Genomic DNA, 16822 nt, shown 5'->3' on the forward strand with positions numbered 1-16822 from the left:
ATTCTGACTGCGGCGGTAAAGCCGCGGTCAGAAAAGGGGAACCGGCGGTTTCCCGCCGGTTTTCCCCTGCCCCAGAGAATCCTCCACGGCGGCGCTGCAAGCAGCGCCGCCATGGGGATTCCGACCCCCTTCCCGCCATCCTGGTCCTGGCGGTAAAAACCGCCAGGAACGGGATGGCGGGAACGGGTGTCATGGGGCCCCCTAACAGGGCCCCATTAAGATTTTCAGTGTCTGCAAAGCAGACACTAAAAATCGCGACGGGTGCCACTGCACCCGTCGCACACCAGCAACTCCGCCGGCTCCATTCGGAGACGGCTTCATCGTTGCTGGGGCTTTCCCGCTGGGCGGGCGGGCGGCCTTTTGGCGGTCGCCCGCCTGCCCAGCGGGAAAGTCAAAATGACCGCCGCGGTCATTTGACCGTGGTACGGTCTTTTGGCAGTCTCCGCCCGGCGAGCGCCGCCCGCCGCCCGCCGCCTGCCGGGGTCGGAATGACCCCCTTAATGTTCTACAGTGGGTTAATTAAGTTCTCCTCGAAGTATATACCATATTTTGCAGAAAAGACTACACCTTTGAGTAAATTACTTAGGAAGGGTGAAATGTATTAGTGGAACAGCGAGTGTCTGTGTACATTTGACAAAGTTCCTGTTGGTATCATGAATGCAGGGCTGTTAAAACCTTGTTATGCTAAGTATTCCAGTAATGCTGGTTTATAACTTGTGCTCATTTAAAAGAGGAATGGTGTAAGGCAAGAAGTAGAGGCTTACACTTCTAGAGTACTTGAGAAAGAAGCATTGGCACAGCATTCTAGAACATATATTTGGGGCTGTACCCTTTGTACGGACCACAAAGCTCTGATTACCTATTCAGCACGCAGGAGTGCTGAAAGCCTAAACTAGAATAGTCCATTCAGAGTACAATACTGTAGCTGATTTTCTCTCAAGAATACCTCTGAGCGACTCTTTTGATGGTGGAAATGTGTGCAACATAGAGGAAATGGTCTGCATGGCTACTCATTTTCAGGGCTTTGTGTGAGGAAGAGTGAAGGATTGGTCTGGATTAAGGCCTTGAGTTGGGGCATATCAGATCATGGGGTGTGAATGGGTGGCCCAATATAAGGACACTGAGGGCCTGATGTATGACTCTTTGCTACCGGTAAAATGTGTTTTGGCATTTACCAAAGGCAAAATGTAAGTCGCTAACTTGTTAGCGACTCACATTTTGCTTTTGCAATTTGGAATTAGGAAGGGGTGTGTAAAAGGCGTCCCTTTGTAATAACAAGTGGCACTGGCATGTATGAACGTTTTGCAACCCAGAATGCAGTTGCAAAACGTTCATACTTTACTGACTCCTTGAAGGAGGCGGTAGCAAATTCACAAACAGGAAATGGGTCTCCATGGGACCCCTTCCCCTTTATGAGTGGGGATGCTAATTTTTCAGAGCAGCCAGTGGTCCAACAGACCACTGGCCACTCTATAAAAACAGAAGCATTTGCAATGCAATAGGTCTCGCAGTTGCTTGAGTTAGAGCTATTGGAGTTGTAAATTGCATAACTGGACCACCTCAGGCTTTTATGGGCAAAAATGTTTTGAAAAAGAAATGCCCCACAAAGCATTATAAGCGAGTTTCCCGAGTGCAGTGAATATTGTAGTATCGACTCTCCAGCTGTGCCAAGAGAGCTGCTTTGAGGATTTCTATGATTTTTTTTGTTTTAAATACTCTTGTTTGTATATTTTTCAACTGGTACACTTGTTAATCATGTAAAGCGCTCCTCAGATCGAGGTCGCACTTCATGAAATTTCACGTAGTCATGTGAAGCACTCCTCAGATTCAAGTTTGCATTATATGAAACTTCACATTTCATGTAAAGCGCTCCTCTGATTGAGTTTGCACTATACGAACCTTTTTAGAAAAAAAAATATTAAATAGATAAAAAAGAACCCCCCCTCAAGATTGCAGCCTTTGTACGCAGACATCACAAAGAAACAGCGGCATGCCCAAAACAAGGAAGAGGAAGAAACAACATATGCCCACGCATCGTGAAATGTTGAGGCAAAAGAAAAAAGTAGTGCGAGTTTTACGGCTTATTGTGTAATAATTCATGCAACAGGGTCCGTCTCCAAGGTGGACAAACGTAAAGCATTTACCTACAAAATCAAGGGACTTTTGAAAGGCAGGCCAAGGAATGAATGAAAGTGATGGGCGTGAGATGGGAGTTTTGCAAGCCCACAAATGTAGATTACAACATGTCGAGAGACAGCACTTACGTGCTTGCCTAGGCTCGACCTAATGAAAAGAAAAGCTTTTCATTTCTATTTTTGAAATGCACCCCGTTTTCCTTTAAGAACATTTAAAAAAAATACTCCTTTATTTAAAAAGCAGTCATAGACATGTCGCCTGGTGGTTTGCTGACCCCAGCAGGCCACCATTCCTGTGAATGTCGGCCATTCCTAATGAGTCGCAAAATGCGACCTGCCTCATGAATATAAATGAGGCAGGTCCTTTGTGACCCATTTGCGACTCGCAAAAAAATGAAAATTGCGTGTCACAAACACTGAGGGTCGTACATCTGGCCCCTGAGTCCCCAGTTGGCACTCTCTGCACAGTTTATACATGAACACTTTATGCAATTAAGGTTTGTTGTAACAGACTAGATGGTTAGTTTTTCAAGTAAACTTAAGAAGGAAGGATAGTGAAGTTATCCCATGAAGGCCATATGGGGATCATGTGGATCCAGGAAGAGCTGCCAGTTGTGGATAACGATATGGAGTCCTACTTGAGGGATTGTGATGTGTGCATTTTGATAGACAAGTCACAAATGACCAAGCCTTCTCCTGTATCCCCAGGCAAGATGCTTATGGTGCCTTGGTTTATGTGGGTTCTTGATATTCCTGATCCCTAAATATGTTATGGTACTCACTGAATATTTGACAATGTGGCCAGAAGTTACCTTTGTTTGAATACTCAAACAGTCATTCAGTTTTGGCAGGATACGTCCATGAGAGAAGGTTGTCCCAGTGAACCTGTTACAAACAATTTCATGCAGTTGGTAGCAGAACAAACAAGAACATTTTTGGATGTGCGTTGGCTTTAGTGAACACACTCAACTGAAAGTGTGTGATTGCTGATATGCTCTGGGCAAACAGGACAACTCCCAATGTGTCACCATTTACATTGACGAGATGGTGTGTCGCTCATGGTGTGTTGGTAAAGAGTGTGGGTAGACAATTATTGATTGATTGATTCTCCTCTTTGCAGAGTGGCAGGTGTAAGGAAGTATGTGCAGAACAATTATGATTTTAGCTTTAAAACTGCAAAAGACACACAACCAAATGTTGGTAGTTGGGTAAGAATCAAAAAAAAAAGTTGTGTCCTGAAAGGGGAGTCCAAATTCTTATCCCCAATCCATGTAGCCCGATTGTAACTGAACACTGTGCGGACAAGTGATAGTTGAGTATGTAACAAAGAAAGAGTGGCTATCATACCATCTGACTAAATTGACAGTGGGCTCTATCATATGGTTAGTAATGGAGAGGGAGTGACTGACACTGATGCGCACCCTAAGCGGCAGTCAGGACAAGGCATATTTCGAAAAACCTCAAAGACTGTGTGACGCTAAATTTTATGATGTGGGATTATGTCGCCATACCTTGCACTGTTTAGGCTTGTTCGTATTTGCCAATGTGTTCGATTCTTTTTTTACTGTTTATCTAATTCCCAGTTCTTTCTATTCTCTTATCATTGACCCTTGTGGTGTTTTTTTTCTCTTCCTGATGTACCCCTTTTCTGTTGTTCTTTTGTTATTTGTCAAAGGGGGAAGGTTCCCGTTCTGTTGTCATTAATGTATACCTATAGAATGGGTTTGTCTTTGGAGATTCCAGAGTTGACAGTTGCCACTAGGTAATGTGCTGGTGATCACTGTACTGAGATTGTGCACAAATAAAAGGTACTATCTTGCCCACCTTTCATGGACATTTTTCTTTTTTTTATCTAGCTTGCCCCTACAGATCAAAGTCTACACTAGTCAATGAACACTTGTCTTTTGGCCACAGCACAAGCATTTTTTTCATGCAGTGTTCCTTTGTGTGAATGACAGTAAATCTGGGCCATGGTACTATCCACATTTAATTCAGAATCAGTGAGACAGAATCTATCATTTTACTCTTTTTTGAGCACTTAAGTGAAAGTTCTTCTAAGAAGACTCACAGACAAAAAATCTTATTAGTATTATACAGCCCGTAACTTCCCTTTGCTTCCAGAAACTCATAGTTGATTATAAGAGGACATTCCTTTACATGGGATGGTAAAACTGATACTCAAAATTCCGAAAAGGCACTCACTCGATCCCCCAGCAGTTAACACTCTGATGTAGTAGTCTGGGGCATAGCTGAGGGGCGATAGAAGGCATTTATAGGGCTTTTTATTTCTAATTGAATACAATCTCATTTGACACAGAATTTAAGCATGCATGTATTTGTACAAGAGATCTAGAAATGTTAATGCTGTCTCACTTTTTGAAACCTAATCCTTTTTAGGTCTTGGCTAGACAGCTCATGTGCCGTCTCTTCAAGACGATTGTATGTTAACAGGTGGCTTACTGCCAACCATTTGCTGGCTTGCTTAGTACTCATCTTTATAGCCTCTTAATTGGTCACTGCAGGCATAGCATCATTTCCGTTCCTGTCTGAGGAGCACGGGCCAAGCACTGACTGATTCAACTTAATCAGTGCCCATCTACTGCTCTCGACGTGATTGAGGTACTTCTTTTTAACTTCTAGGGCTCTGCAAACAGATGTGTGACTGGCAAAAAGGTGCCCAGCAGGACAAACAAAACTGCAAAGTTTTATTTTCTATAGTTAACTTGTTTCTTTTATTTTTCCAAGTCATCCTTTCTCACTTTGCACTCATGTTTTGTTTTTACTTGTGGGCACTGTCCTCAAAAGGTGACAATTACCTTATTCTAATATTGCAAAGCTACATTGTTTCTTTCTTATGTGTAATTTCCAACATTATGCTTTAACACACAATCGTGCAGTACACTCAAGCCCACTCCACTCGGCCCCACTTCAATCCACGCCAATCCACACCATCTCACCCACACCAATCCACACCACTCAATACAATCCACTCAATCCGATCCAACCTAGACTAACCCATCTACCCCAGACCAAGCCATACCACTCTGCACTCCAATCAAATTCCCCATTCAAATCTGCCCCATCTGCCCCTATCCAATCTGTCCCACACAAGTACAAAACAATCTGCCCCACTCAATCCAAAACAATCTGCCTCATTCCAAAACAATCTGCCCCACTCCAATCCAAAACAATCTGCCCCACTCCAATCCAAATAAATCTGGCCCACCCTAATCTAAAACAATCTACCCTACTCCAATAAAAACAATCTGCATCACTCCAATCCAAAACAATCTGCCCCACTCCAAACCAAAACAATCTACCCCACTCAAATGTGCACCACGACAATCCAAAACAATCTGCCCCGCGCCAATCCAAAACAATCTGCCCCTCTCCAAAATAATCTGTCCCACTCCAATCCAAAACAATGTGCCCCACTCCAATCTGTTGCACTCCAATCCAAAACAAACTGCCCCACTCAAATAAAAACAATCTGACCCACTCTAATCCAGCGTAATCTGCCCCACTCCAATATAAAACAATCTACCTAACTTAAATCTGCCCTCTCTAAAACAATATGCCCCACTCCAATCCAAAACAATCTGTCCTACTCCAATCCAAAAGACTCTGCCCCACTCTAATCCAAAACACTCTGCCCCACTCCAATCCAAATGTCCCACTCCAGTCCAAAACAATGTGCCCCCACTCCTATCTGCCCCACTCCAATCCTAAACAATCTTCCAGCTCTAATCCAAAACAATTGGCACCACTCCAATCTATCCCACTCTAATCCAAAACAATATGCCACACTCTAATCTGCCCCACTCCAATCCAAAACAATCTGCCCCACAACTCAGCCCCATTCCAATCCAAAACAATCTGCCCCATTCCAATCCAAAACAATCTGCCCCACTCCAATCCAAAATACTCTGCCACACTCCAATCCAAAATACTCTGCCACACTCCAATCCAAAATGATCTGCCCCACTCCAGTCCACCCTACTCCAATCTGCCCCACTCAAATCCAAAATATCTGGCCAACTTTAATCCACTCCACTCCAATATGACCCACTCAAATCTAAAACTATCTGCCCTACTCCAATCCGCCATCTCCAATTCACCCCCACTCCAATCTGCCACACTTTTCACTACAATCCGCCCCAATCCATTCCACCACAATCTATCCCACTCCAATCCAAAACAATTTGCCCCATTCCAAAACAATCTGCTTCACTCCAAAAGAACCTGTCTCATCCAATCCAAAAAATGTGTCCTACTCCAATCCAAAAAAACCTTACCCACTGCAATCTAAAATGATTTGCCTCACTCTAATCTGCCCCACTCCAATCCAAAACAATTTGCCCCACTCAAATCTGCCCACCCCAATCCAAAACACTCTACCCCACACAAATCCAAAACAATCTGCCCCACTTCAGTCCACCCCACTCTGCTCCCCTCTAATCCAATCCACCTCACCCCATCGAATCCAGCCCACTACATCCCAATTCACCCCACTCTAATCCACCATAGCCCACCACACACCAATCCAATCCACCACAATCCAGCCCACTCTAATCTGCCCCACTTCAATCCATTCCACCTCACACCAATCCAAAAACGTTCACCCTACTCTACTCCACCCCACGCTAATCCATTTCACCCCACTCCAGTCCAGTCCACCACACACCAATCCACCCCACTCCAAACTACCCTACTCCGCTCCAGTCCACCCCACTCCAGTCAAATCCATCCCATTCCAATCCAACCCACCCCATTCTAATCCAACCCACCCCAGTCCAATCCAACCATCCCAATCCAATCCATTCCACCCTATCCAGTCCTATCCACTGCAACCTAATCCACCGACTCCAACCACCACACTCTAATCTATCACACTCCACTCCAATTCACCTTAATATACCCACTCCACCCCATGCCAAACTACCTTAATCCAACCTACTCCAGTCTAGTCCACCCCTTTCCAATCCAATACACCCCTTTCCAATCCACCCCACCCCAATCAACCCTACCCTACCCTACCCCACTCCAATCCAATCCACCTACTCCATTCCACCCCACAAATCCAGTCCACTCAAACTCAGTCCACTCCAATCCACTCCAATCCAGTCCACCCCATTCCAATCCACCCTAACCCCTCCAATACAATCCACCGACTCCATCCCACCCCACTCCAGTCCAGTCCAGTCCACCCCACTCTGGCTCAGCTAACTCCAATCCAGTCCACCCCTTCTAATTGTCCCCCCAAATCCAATTCACCCCAGTCCAATCCAATGCACCCCACTGCAATCCACCCCACATCAATCTAACCCAATCCAATCCACCTCAATACAACCCAGCCCAATCCAATCGACCCCACTCCTTTCCACTCAACCCCAGTCCAATCCACCCCACCAAATTCCATCGCACTCCAATCCACCCCTCTTCAGTCCACCCCAATCCAGTCCACCCCATTTCAATCCACATCACTCCAGTCTAATCCACCCATTCCAGTCCACCGCACTGCAAAGCACCCCACTCCACTCCCTTACTCCAGTCGAATCTACTCCAGTCCACCTCAGTCTACCTCGATCCAATCCACCCCAGTACAGTCAACCCCACTCCAATCTACACCACTCTAGTCAGTCCACCCCACTCCAGACAGTCCAATAAATCCAATCCACCCACTTCAGTCCAATAAATGCAGTCCATCCCACTCCAGTTCAATCTAATCCACCCCACTAAAATCAAATCCACCCCACCACACCCCAGTCTTATCACTCCAGTTCAATTGAACCACTCCGAACTGATCTAATCCACCCCACTCCAATCCACCCCAATCCAGCCAACCTCAATTCACTCTACTTCACCCCATTTCAATCCAACCCACCCCAGTCCACTCAATCTACCCCTCTCTACCGGAATCTGATCTACACCACTCTACTCCAATCCGGTCCATCCCACTACCTCAGTCCACTCCAACCCACTCCACCGTATTCCATCCCATCCCACTCCACTTCACACTACACCATTCCAATCTACGACATTCTCTGTCACTGAACCACTGAACTGTACTCCCCTCTACGAAACTGCACTCCACTCTACAATACTGTACTCCAACAAAACAACTTTACAAGACTACTCCTACACTTCGCTCTATGACACTCCATGTCACTAAATTTTAGCCTTGCTGAACAGCAGCCACACTGGCGTACAACATGGCAAAACACATTGCCAAGCCAATAACTCTTGTATAGACAAGACCTATTGGCTTTGACATTGCTTGTTTCCTCTTGTCTCCTTCCTCCACCCACAGTTGGTTCCCTCCTCCATATGTCCTCTTGATTCCTTCCCTCCCCTCTGCCACGCTCATATCGTGTCATGAGTGGGATCTTTGACCCTTCACCCTCCTCCTAATTTTATATATATTTTTTATATATTTTATATATTTCCTGCTTGTAGATTTCATTGCTACAGCAGATGTAAGTTTTTTTTTTTTTTACTTTCCATGCTAAGATCCCATCTTTACACTTGTCCTTTCTGGTTTACAGTATTGCTCCTGTATTCTTTGTTTTTTGCGTAGTAACATTTCTCCATCTCCTGCCTTGTCCCACTGGCAACCATTCTACTCTCAACTTATTTTCTGCGGTTTCAGACTCACTTTTAAATGTATTCATAGACTTGCCTATCTTCTTTAGTATTAGTTTACTCTGCTACAACCTGTGTTCTGCTGTCCTTCCTGGATATTTTCCCTCGTCTTCCTTACCCTCATATTCACTTTTGCTCTTTCTCACTTCAAAGCCCATAAGTGACCTCCCCCTACATTCCCATCCTTCCTGCTCCTACTTTACATTCCTTTTGTTGCCTTCTTTAGCAGCACCATCCCTCTGCTACCAAGCACCACTAGCTGACGGAATGATGCTCTCACTTTTCTTTATATCCTCGTTTTGAAAGGTATCATATATTGTTCTGCTCTTTGACAAAAACGCTTGACAATAAAAAGTAATGGACTGCAATGCTTTCTTAGCATTTGTATAGCAATTCAGATGGACCGATGTGCAATATAGGCCGTTTAGTCCATGACTGATCGAAAACTGTAGACCAGGGATTCCCAACTTGGCCCAAAAACAGCTGGATCAATGTCAGACTCTGCGCAGCTTCTTGCTTTTTCTTTGATTTTAGTCTGACTCCCTATGACTTTAATGATTTCAAATACCAACCCGTCTGAATGGTGCTGCCATCAAGGCAAATACAAGTGATAAGGAACTTCTCTGTATTTCTCCCAACAACCCTTGCTAACGTGTTATCCCATGGATACTGTTATATGAGAGCCTGACTGGAGCATCCGGATGAACTACTGCAACCAGATAAAGAGACGGGTCCTTGACCAATTTTCCACAATAAGCGGATATTTTTGGCATACATTTGGGCCACATTAGTGAATGTGCCTTATACAATAGTTAAAGGTTATAGGCTTAACAACTCGTTTAAAGAATGCTTTACTGGGGGTACTATAGTGAACAGGTATACACTGTTGGCAGGGGCACTGGAATTATGCGGCTGGATAGGGCCAAATTATGCTGCAGTGTTGACTAAAGTATGAAGCAAGCAAAGGCAAACTATAAGGCATAATTCGCCACATTTTGTGATAGTACTACGCCATTATTTTGACATTTGCACACTTGTTAACACTGTCTGGCCATAGGTTGTACCTCAGTTTTACACCCAAACAGAACAATAATCAACAGAAAGGTGACCAGTCGACCTTTGCCAAGGACCTTCCACTGCACCGCAACACGTTGCTGCGATTTTAAACTTTTGAACTGTTTAAACTAGAAACAAAACAGTTTTTTTGTTAAAACCAGCAGATTATGTAGCAGATGATGGATTATGTGGCAAATGTCATTTTGTAATTCCAGGGACCCTGACTATTGGATCTGAGAAAACATTACAGTTTCGACCAGTATGTCAGATCATTTATCTGCATGCCCATCTTATGTTTGCTCAATACGCACTTCACTTGATCTTTTCTCACTTTTGCTTGTTTCACACAGGTTTTCCAAAATGTGTCCTTTTATCTGTATTGTTCTTTGTATTTATTTTCTCTTACTTTTGTCCTCCGAACCACACTGTTCTGAATTGTGGCCGTGGACCAGCATAGCTTTCTCTGACTTTAGCCCCCAAAATAAGCTACTATTCTAACTTGCGACCCCTAATCCACGTTGAACTTCACTTTTCATAATTGTATACCACGATCCACACTGTTCTTCATTGTTCATATTTCTGTACTCTGTTCCCCGCTGTACTTTATTTTAAATTACTTTATTTTAAATTACGTCGTCATTTCTTACTTGTGTTCCATTATACAGTCTACTGTAGACACTAAGAGAACACATTTTAGAGACCTCACACATGACAAAGGGGACTTTAAGATCAATAATGAGCTTACTATTTAAGGTTTTAGTAAACCAGTCATGCTTTCCGCTGAACTTTGAGAAGATCAAAGCGTTTTTGTATTAATGATAAAAATAGTCATCCTGATATTTTACTCAACAACTTTTAAAACTCCTCAGATTCGCAATATATTTTGATTGCTTCCTTGCCCAAATCAAATGCCCTCTTGAAAACTGACTTTGAGCAGCTACCAGTTTCCAATCCCTACTCAGGGTCTGTCGAAGATTATTTTCTTCTGGACCTTATGAACGCATCTCTATGTCGCCACTGTGGAAACTAATTACCAGTTTACCTTTGAAAGGGCAATATTAATGGTGACGTTTGAAGGGCTAAATTAATTGTTTTGCTCAATTACATGGAGGCAATAGATATGAAAAAAAAAATATAAAAGAAAGGGCAATATAAAAACTTTCCTTTCCCATAAAACTGATGGAATGATCAGTTATATTCCAAAAACAAGTTCACATTTCAATTTCTTATTTTTCGATGCATGCTCATTAAATGTCCACCTTCAAACGAGTTTGGATGTGGCTGTAGCTTAGATCAATGATAACACTAACTGGAACATATGGTGGTAGTGCAATTTTATTGGCTATTTCAGTTGATTTCAGCCTCAGTCTCTGCTTGCCCAGCACCTACAAGACCATTACATTACAAAGTGCTGAATTAGGTGGCATTATTTTTAGGCAATAGTCAGCTGGTGGTGGTATTGACACTGTTTAAGGTTACCCAACATTGACCTTTTTGTACTAGCTAACTATAGGCCAATTTCATTTCTTCTGCTGCTTGCAAAAGCCATAGATGGGGAGATGAATCTTCAAAGATTTGGGAGGTAACACTCTACTGGAACCTACTCAGTCAGGCTTCTGAGCACATTTTAGTACAGGCACAGCTCTAGTAGCAATGGTTGATGAGCTTAAAGAGATCCTGGACCAGGTAGACATGGCTGCCATGGTCCTTTTGGATCTTTCTGCAGTTTGACAGTGACTCTTTTTTCATTCTTTTAAATAAACTTCTGGAAGTCAGCTTGTCTGGCACGGCCTTAAAAAGGTTTACATCGTTTTTAGGAAAAATAATTCAAACTGTGGTATGTCATCCCTTTAAATCTACACCCTGCACCTATTTTGTCCTTGGCCCAGTAGTATGCCACACCCTGCACTACTGGGTGTGGCATACTAATGGGCACATCACTCACCCCTACGCTTATCTATCCTATATATATGGCCCCTTTAGCAAACATTTTCAGGGCCTCTGAGCTGGGTTTGATGTCCCATACGTGCAACACCCAAACTGTGGATTCAATAGCGCAGAATACGGAGTAATCTGGGAGGAATTTCTCAACCTGCATGACAGAACTAGCAATCTGGGTACATAAAAATTGCCTCAAATTTAATAGAGAAAAGCAGAGGTACTTTTGTTTGGCAAGCACTTATCTGTACGGTCCCCCTCTTGGTGGCAAAGACAGCTAGGTAATTCACCTACAGACTTGTGACAAATGCAAGGAATCTTGGGATCCTTCTAGACAACCAGCTAAACTTTTCTACAGATATAAAAAAGGTGACCTCACACTGCTTTATCAGTTTGTGCATTCTATATGAGATATTTACCTAGCTGCCTACCACCTCGAGCAAGATGGCGGTCCAAGCGCTGATTGATCGAGATTGGATTATGTGAATGCACTGTATCAAGGTCTTTTTCAATACCTGCTTTAAAGAATTCAGAATGTGGCAGTAAGAATAGTCCTTTTCTCCCTAATTCTATATTGGTGTCTATACACCTGGAAAAACTGCACTGGCTGCAAATAAGGAAAATAATCTAGTTCAAGACCCTGGGCCTGATTCACAAAGATACTTATGTGTAGTAAAGTTACAAGTGTGGAGTCTCTGCACTTGTGGTGCAGTCACTGCTCCTGGGACGGAATTTCCGCATGGCACACTGCAGAGAGTGCACTACAGAAATTCTGCCCTGAGTGTGGAGATTCCGCTGTCTCCACGCTTCTGGTGGAATCTCTGCACTCGAGGTGGAATCTCCGCACTGCGCATTGCAGAGAATGCTCCATGTGGAGATTCCACCCCAAGTGCGGAGATTCCAAATTCTATCATCTTATCTTATCTTTGTCATCTGTCCTGGGAGATTCACTGCAATGTTTTCGTTCATTTTGCAGTCATTGAACATTGATCAAACTCTCTTTACACATAGGAAAACAAAAATAAATAAATACACATGCAATTTTATAAACCGACATAAAAGCCATAGTTTTGTACCTGTCCTCTTTCAAACTTATTGGAGTTTGCTTCAGACTTGCTGAGTTTTCTCTCTCCTGTGTCACCCAAGTCACCATATATTGTAATGAAAACATTTGCATCTGTTCCAGCACCATAGATGTCCCCGGTGAACACTGATACTTTGTAAGTATGAGCTGCAATGTGAGAAAAAAAAGAGATACCCATTCAGCTCTCAAATTAACAGTAAATAGTCATGCATTACTCACAAATATCTTCTGAGTCCTTTTCTCATGATACAGGCCTGCTGCAACCCCCTCCCAGAACAAAGGTCTGTTATCATAACTTCTTGGGGCACTGGTCTTGGCAGACGTATGTAGTTTTTGAACTGCAGCTCTCTAACAATGGCTGGAATGGTCAGCTAATGTGCCAAATGCCAGCTGGCACTTATTAGGGTCAGTTTTTTCTGCCTGTCCAATAGAGATGGCAATGCCATGATAGGCTTCCTTCCAGCTCCTTTTGCCCATGAACAGGACTACTGTTCCATTTAGGGAAATGCTGCTCCCTTGCCTCCCCACAGGGGTTTGGAATTCCTATAGCCCGACTCCCATGACATATTGTTTGGGGTAAAGGATAACAGTGTTCATGTTTATTTTGTCCTTGGGCTAAGTAGACGCAACCCCCTGCAGCCTAAACCCTTTGACTGACGTTTTAGGGTACCACATTATGAAGCAGTGAAGGGAATTGTCTGCAGTTGAGGTAACATTTGTGTCCATATATTAATGCTGTCCAAAATCTTTATAATTATGGTGGGTGCTCTAAGGAAATGTTGTAAGCATGGACTACACTACTGACAGTGGTTCCAGTAGAAAAATGTGTACAAACATTTGCAAAGTAAAAAAATATGAGGTTACATATAAAACTCCCAGAATGCTCTCTGATTAGACGCAAGTATCTGAGAAGCTTGAAAGCAAGATTGATGTGTCTTTGCTTTCAAAATAAATGTTCACTAAGAAACGCAACGAGGAAACAAATGTGTTGCTAAACTGCTGTGAAATTTTAGGTACCATTTCTTTGAAGCATCAGCTCCTAACTGTGTTGATGCGTGCTAATATTTCCCAAAAATATTTATAATGGAAACTTAGTGCAACCAGTTTCAACAAGATTATGGGGAACATCAAAATAAACAATCATTGGCAAAGCCAAAAGGTCTGAAATTGGTGGTCCAAGACCAACTAGGGGCCCAATTCTTAAATAAAGTCACAAAAGTGCAACCATGATATACACCCTTGCATTAGAGCGGATTTACAGCCTTCATTAATTCACAATAAATTACAGATGTAGGACAGGAAATCATACTCCTAGAAAATATTTGTGAACTTCATTTTAGTACGAGCAAATATGCATGTGTAGATTTGCTCATGCAAAAGTTTGTTCAGCGTTCACAAGTTCACTTTCCCTCCAACCACTTTTTTCCCAATCCTGGAAGCTGATTTCTTTCTGCCCTTGTCAGCAGGAAATTTCTAACCTTTCTCAGTATCGGAAAAGATTGGAGAAGAGCTGGTGAAAACCCACAAACATATGCTAGTTAGTAGGTTTGCACAGACTCCAAAGCGCATTCTAACCCTGGAACTATTGCTTAGCGCTACTTGCAGCCCCAGTATGTAGATCTGTTGAAAGATGGCAAAATGTGGGAATTCAAACTCTACTAAAGTGTGATCCCTGGCATAATCGGAGAGGCTGTTATCAGAGCTCTTATAGAATGAGTTTGCTGCCATAATGTATTACCCCACTACATGACACCAAAGGGACAAGTGGATTTTTTTTTTATAGGACAAGTAGATATATGAAGCAACCTGTCCCAAGGACAAGTAGATATTTTATTAAATTCCACACCCCGTCCCCATCTCAAAATGTTGCCTCTTTCCAATACAAGGTCAGCTGAATGAGGCGTTGCCAGCACATTATGTGCCTGATACACAAAGGTAAACTTACACTTTTGTGTAAGTTTATGAGTGCAGTTCATAAAGGTGTTTTACTAGTAGTACCTTTACGACTGCGGAGTTTCTGCACATAAAAAGATAGAAGTCCGAGGATAAACTTTGTAACAAGACGAAACTGGTCCCTGAATCAAACCCATACTCCATATTGGCCAGCCTTAACTTTTGACTTTGACCATGTGTATCGTGACCAGATAACCATTATTGGCTCTTTGTGCTTTTTAGCGCTCAAATTATTTAAAAATTCTAAAAATCATATCTTCATTTCCCTTCATCAGATTTTGTTGTATTTTGTATCGATTTCTTCTTTAAAATGTACAATTTTGTTTAAACTGGAGGGGGGATTTTTATTGTGTTGTGTTTTCTACTTTTTAATTGTTTTGGTACTGATATTGGTGTTACATATTTCTCTTAAGTTAAGCCAGTTTCCAGTGATAAATATGCCACTTTTCAGCCACTTACCTCGAGACCTAAAGATATATGGCACCCATTACGAAACTAGTTGTTAATGTTGGATACTGAGGACCCAATTTGAATTGACCTCGTGCCTTGTCTGTCCTTCAACCTTATTGGTGACCCTCCCCTACATGCTCTGTGGTTATGTACCTCACCTTCATACCGCTGGCTGTTCCCATTATGTTTCTTTGCTTTTTTTTCCCCCATTGTATACCTCTGTATGAAGATTTCTACACCTGAAAACAATTGTTTCCAGCTTTATTTGTTTCTGCATTCTTATGCTTATGGGCATCACACTTTGCATGTGAGAACAGCCAGTCTGATTTGTACTGCAGTTGCCAAGGGTTGAGCTCAGATTTAAATTATTGAGTCCTAGCTGGGCCTGGTGATGAATAGTGCCATTATTACTTGAAGAGGACCACCATCCACTTCAACTAATAATCCACTTTCTCACAAGCGCAATGTAATGCTGGGTGGAAATCTGCAGGGCAGCTTTGCACAACCAGCAGAAAATAGTGCAGCACTGCATTTACCTTGTGCTCCAAGAATGTAATTGGCAGTGCGCACACCGAGAAATTTAACATTGATTAAGGATTGTGCTATAGTGCAAAAGCAAGCCAGTAGTGTACTGCATGAGATCCGTACACTAGGGATGCCCTTGATTAACTCCTCTTTCTCTTCTTCGTCCCATTCCTAAAATAGTGGGGTTTCACATCGTGCTCCCCATAAACTGACTGCCCAAGCTGTTATCTCTTTTCAGTTACCTGAGCCCTGACTCCTTTTGTGTACCTCGTATCACAATCTCCTGCCTAGAAGGGGTTGCTACTGCGCTTCTTTACTTTTGTAGTGGCATTTGGCTGTAGGGGACATTGTATGTTTACCCTGATGTAAACGCATGCAGGAGGGTCATGTTCTTAGCAGAGATTTTTGCACACTGATGTGATGCATTTTTGGGGCATGTGGAGTCAGCCGCCTCCTCAAGCTTTTTTTATTTCATGAGGCAGCCCGCGTGAAAGGCTCATGGGAGATTGCTTTAACTCCTCCATGTTAAAAAGGTGCATCAGTATCCTTTCTGGATCTCTCTCTGTTCCAGTTGTAGGGGAAGAAAGTGATGTCCTCTTTTCTCTCTTCATACGTGTCTTCTCTTTTTGTCTGCAAACATTGCTGGAATTTTATGTTTTAAAGAAACCAGGCAAGGCTCTTTAAAACATAAAAGTATGGGTGGTTTTTAAATCAGGAAAGAGTGGTACATTACCAGTTTTCTCTTTGGCCACCAAGTTTCAGGACCCCTCTCCTTATATAAGGTTCTTTGTGTGTGTTTGCTCACTGTGGTGTTGACTACTGAACTGTCGAGATGGGCAAGCATTCACAAAAGAAGCAGCATCTTTCTTCTTCTACAATAAAGGGATAAAGATTTACCCTTGCCTCAACAATCCTTTGATCAAAGCCCATTCTCCTCTTTCGGCAAACCATAGGAGAAAGTTGTCGGGAGCTGGAGGAATTTAGATTTCTGATCAAATGGAACAAATCTGTTCTAGCACCTTCACAGGGTCTGGATTAT

General features: G+C 42.9%; 1 protein-coding gene across 1 annotated transcript in view; it reads right to left on the reverse strand.

The window, feature by feature from the left end:
- LOXHD1 (lipoxygenase homology PLAT domains 1) overlaps positions 1–16822 on the reverse strand; it is a 929469-nt gene that overhangs the window by 252526 nt on the left and 660121 nt on the right. The window contains exon 35 of the mRNA XM_069218871.1: positions 12848–13002. Coding sequence (XP_069074972.1) covers positions 12848–13002 — 155 coding nt within the window. The remainder of the gene's footprint in view (positions 1–12847; positions 13003–16822) is intronic.

Source organism: Pleurodeles waltl, chromosome 1_1, assembly GCF_031143425.1.
Source record: "Pleurodeles waltl isolate 20211129_DDA chromosome 1_1, aPleWal1.hap1.20221129, whole genome shotgun sequence".
NCBI classification, from domain to species: Eukaryota; Metazoa; Chordata; class Amphibia; order Caudata; family Salamandridae; genus Pleurodeles; species Pleurodeles waltl.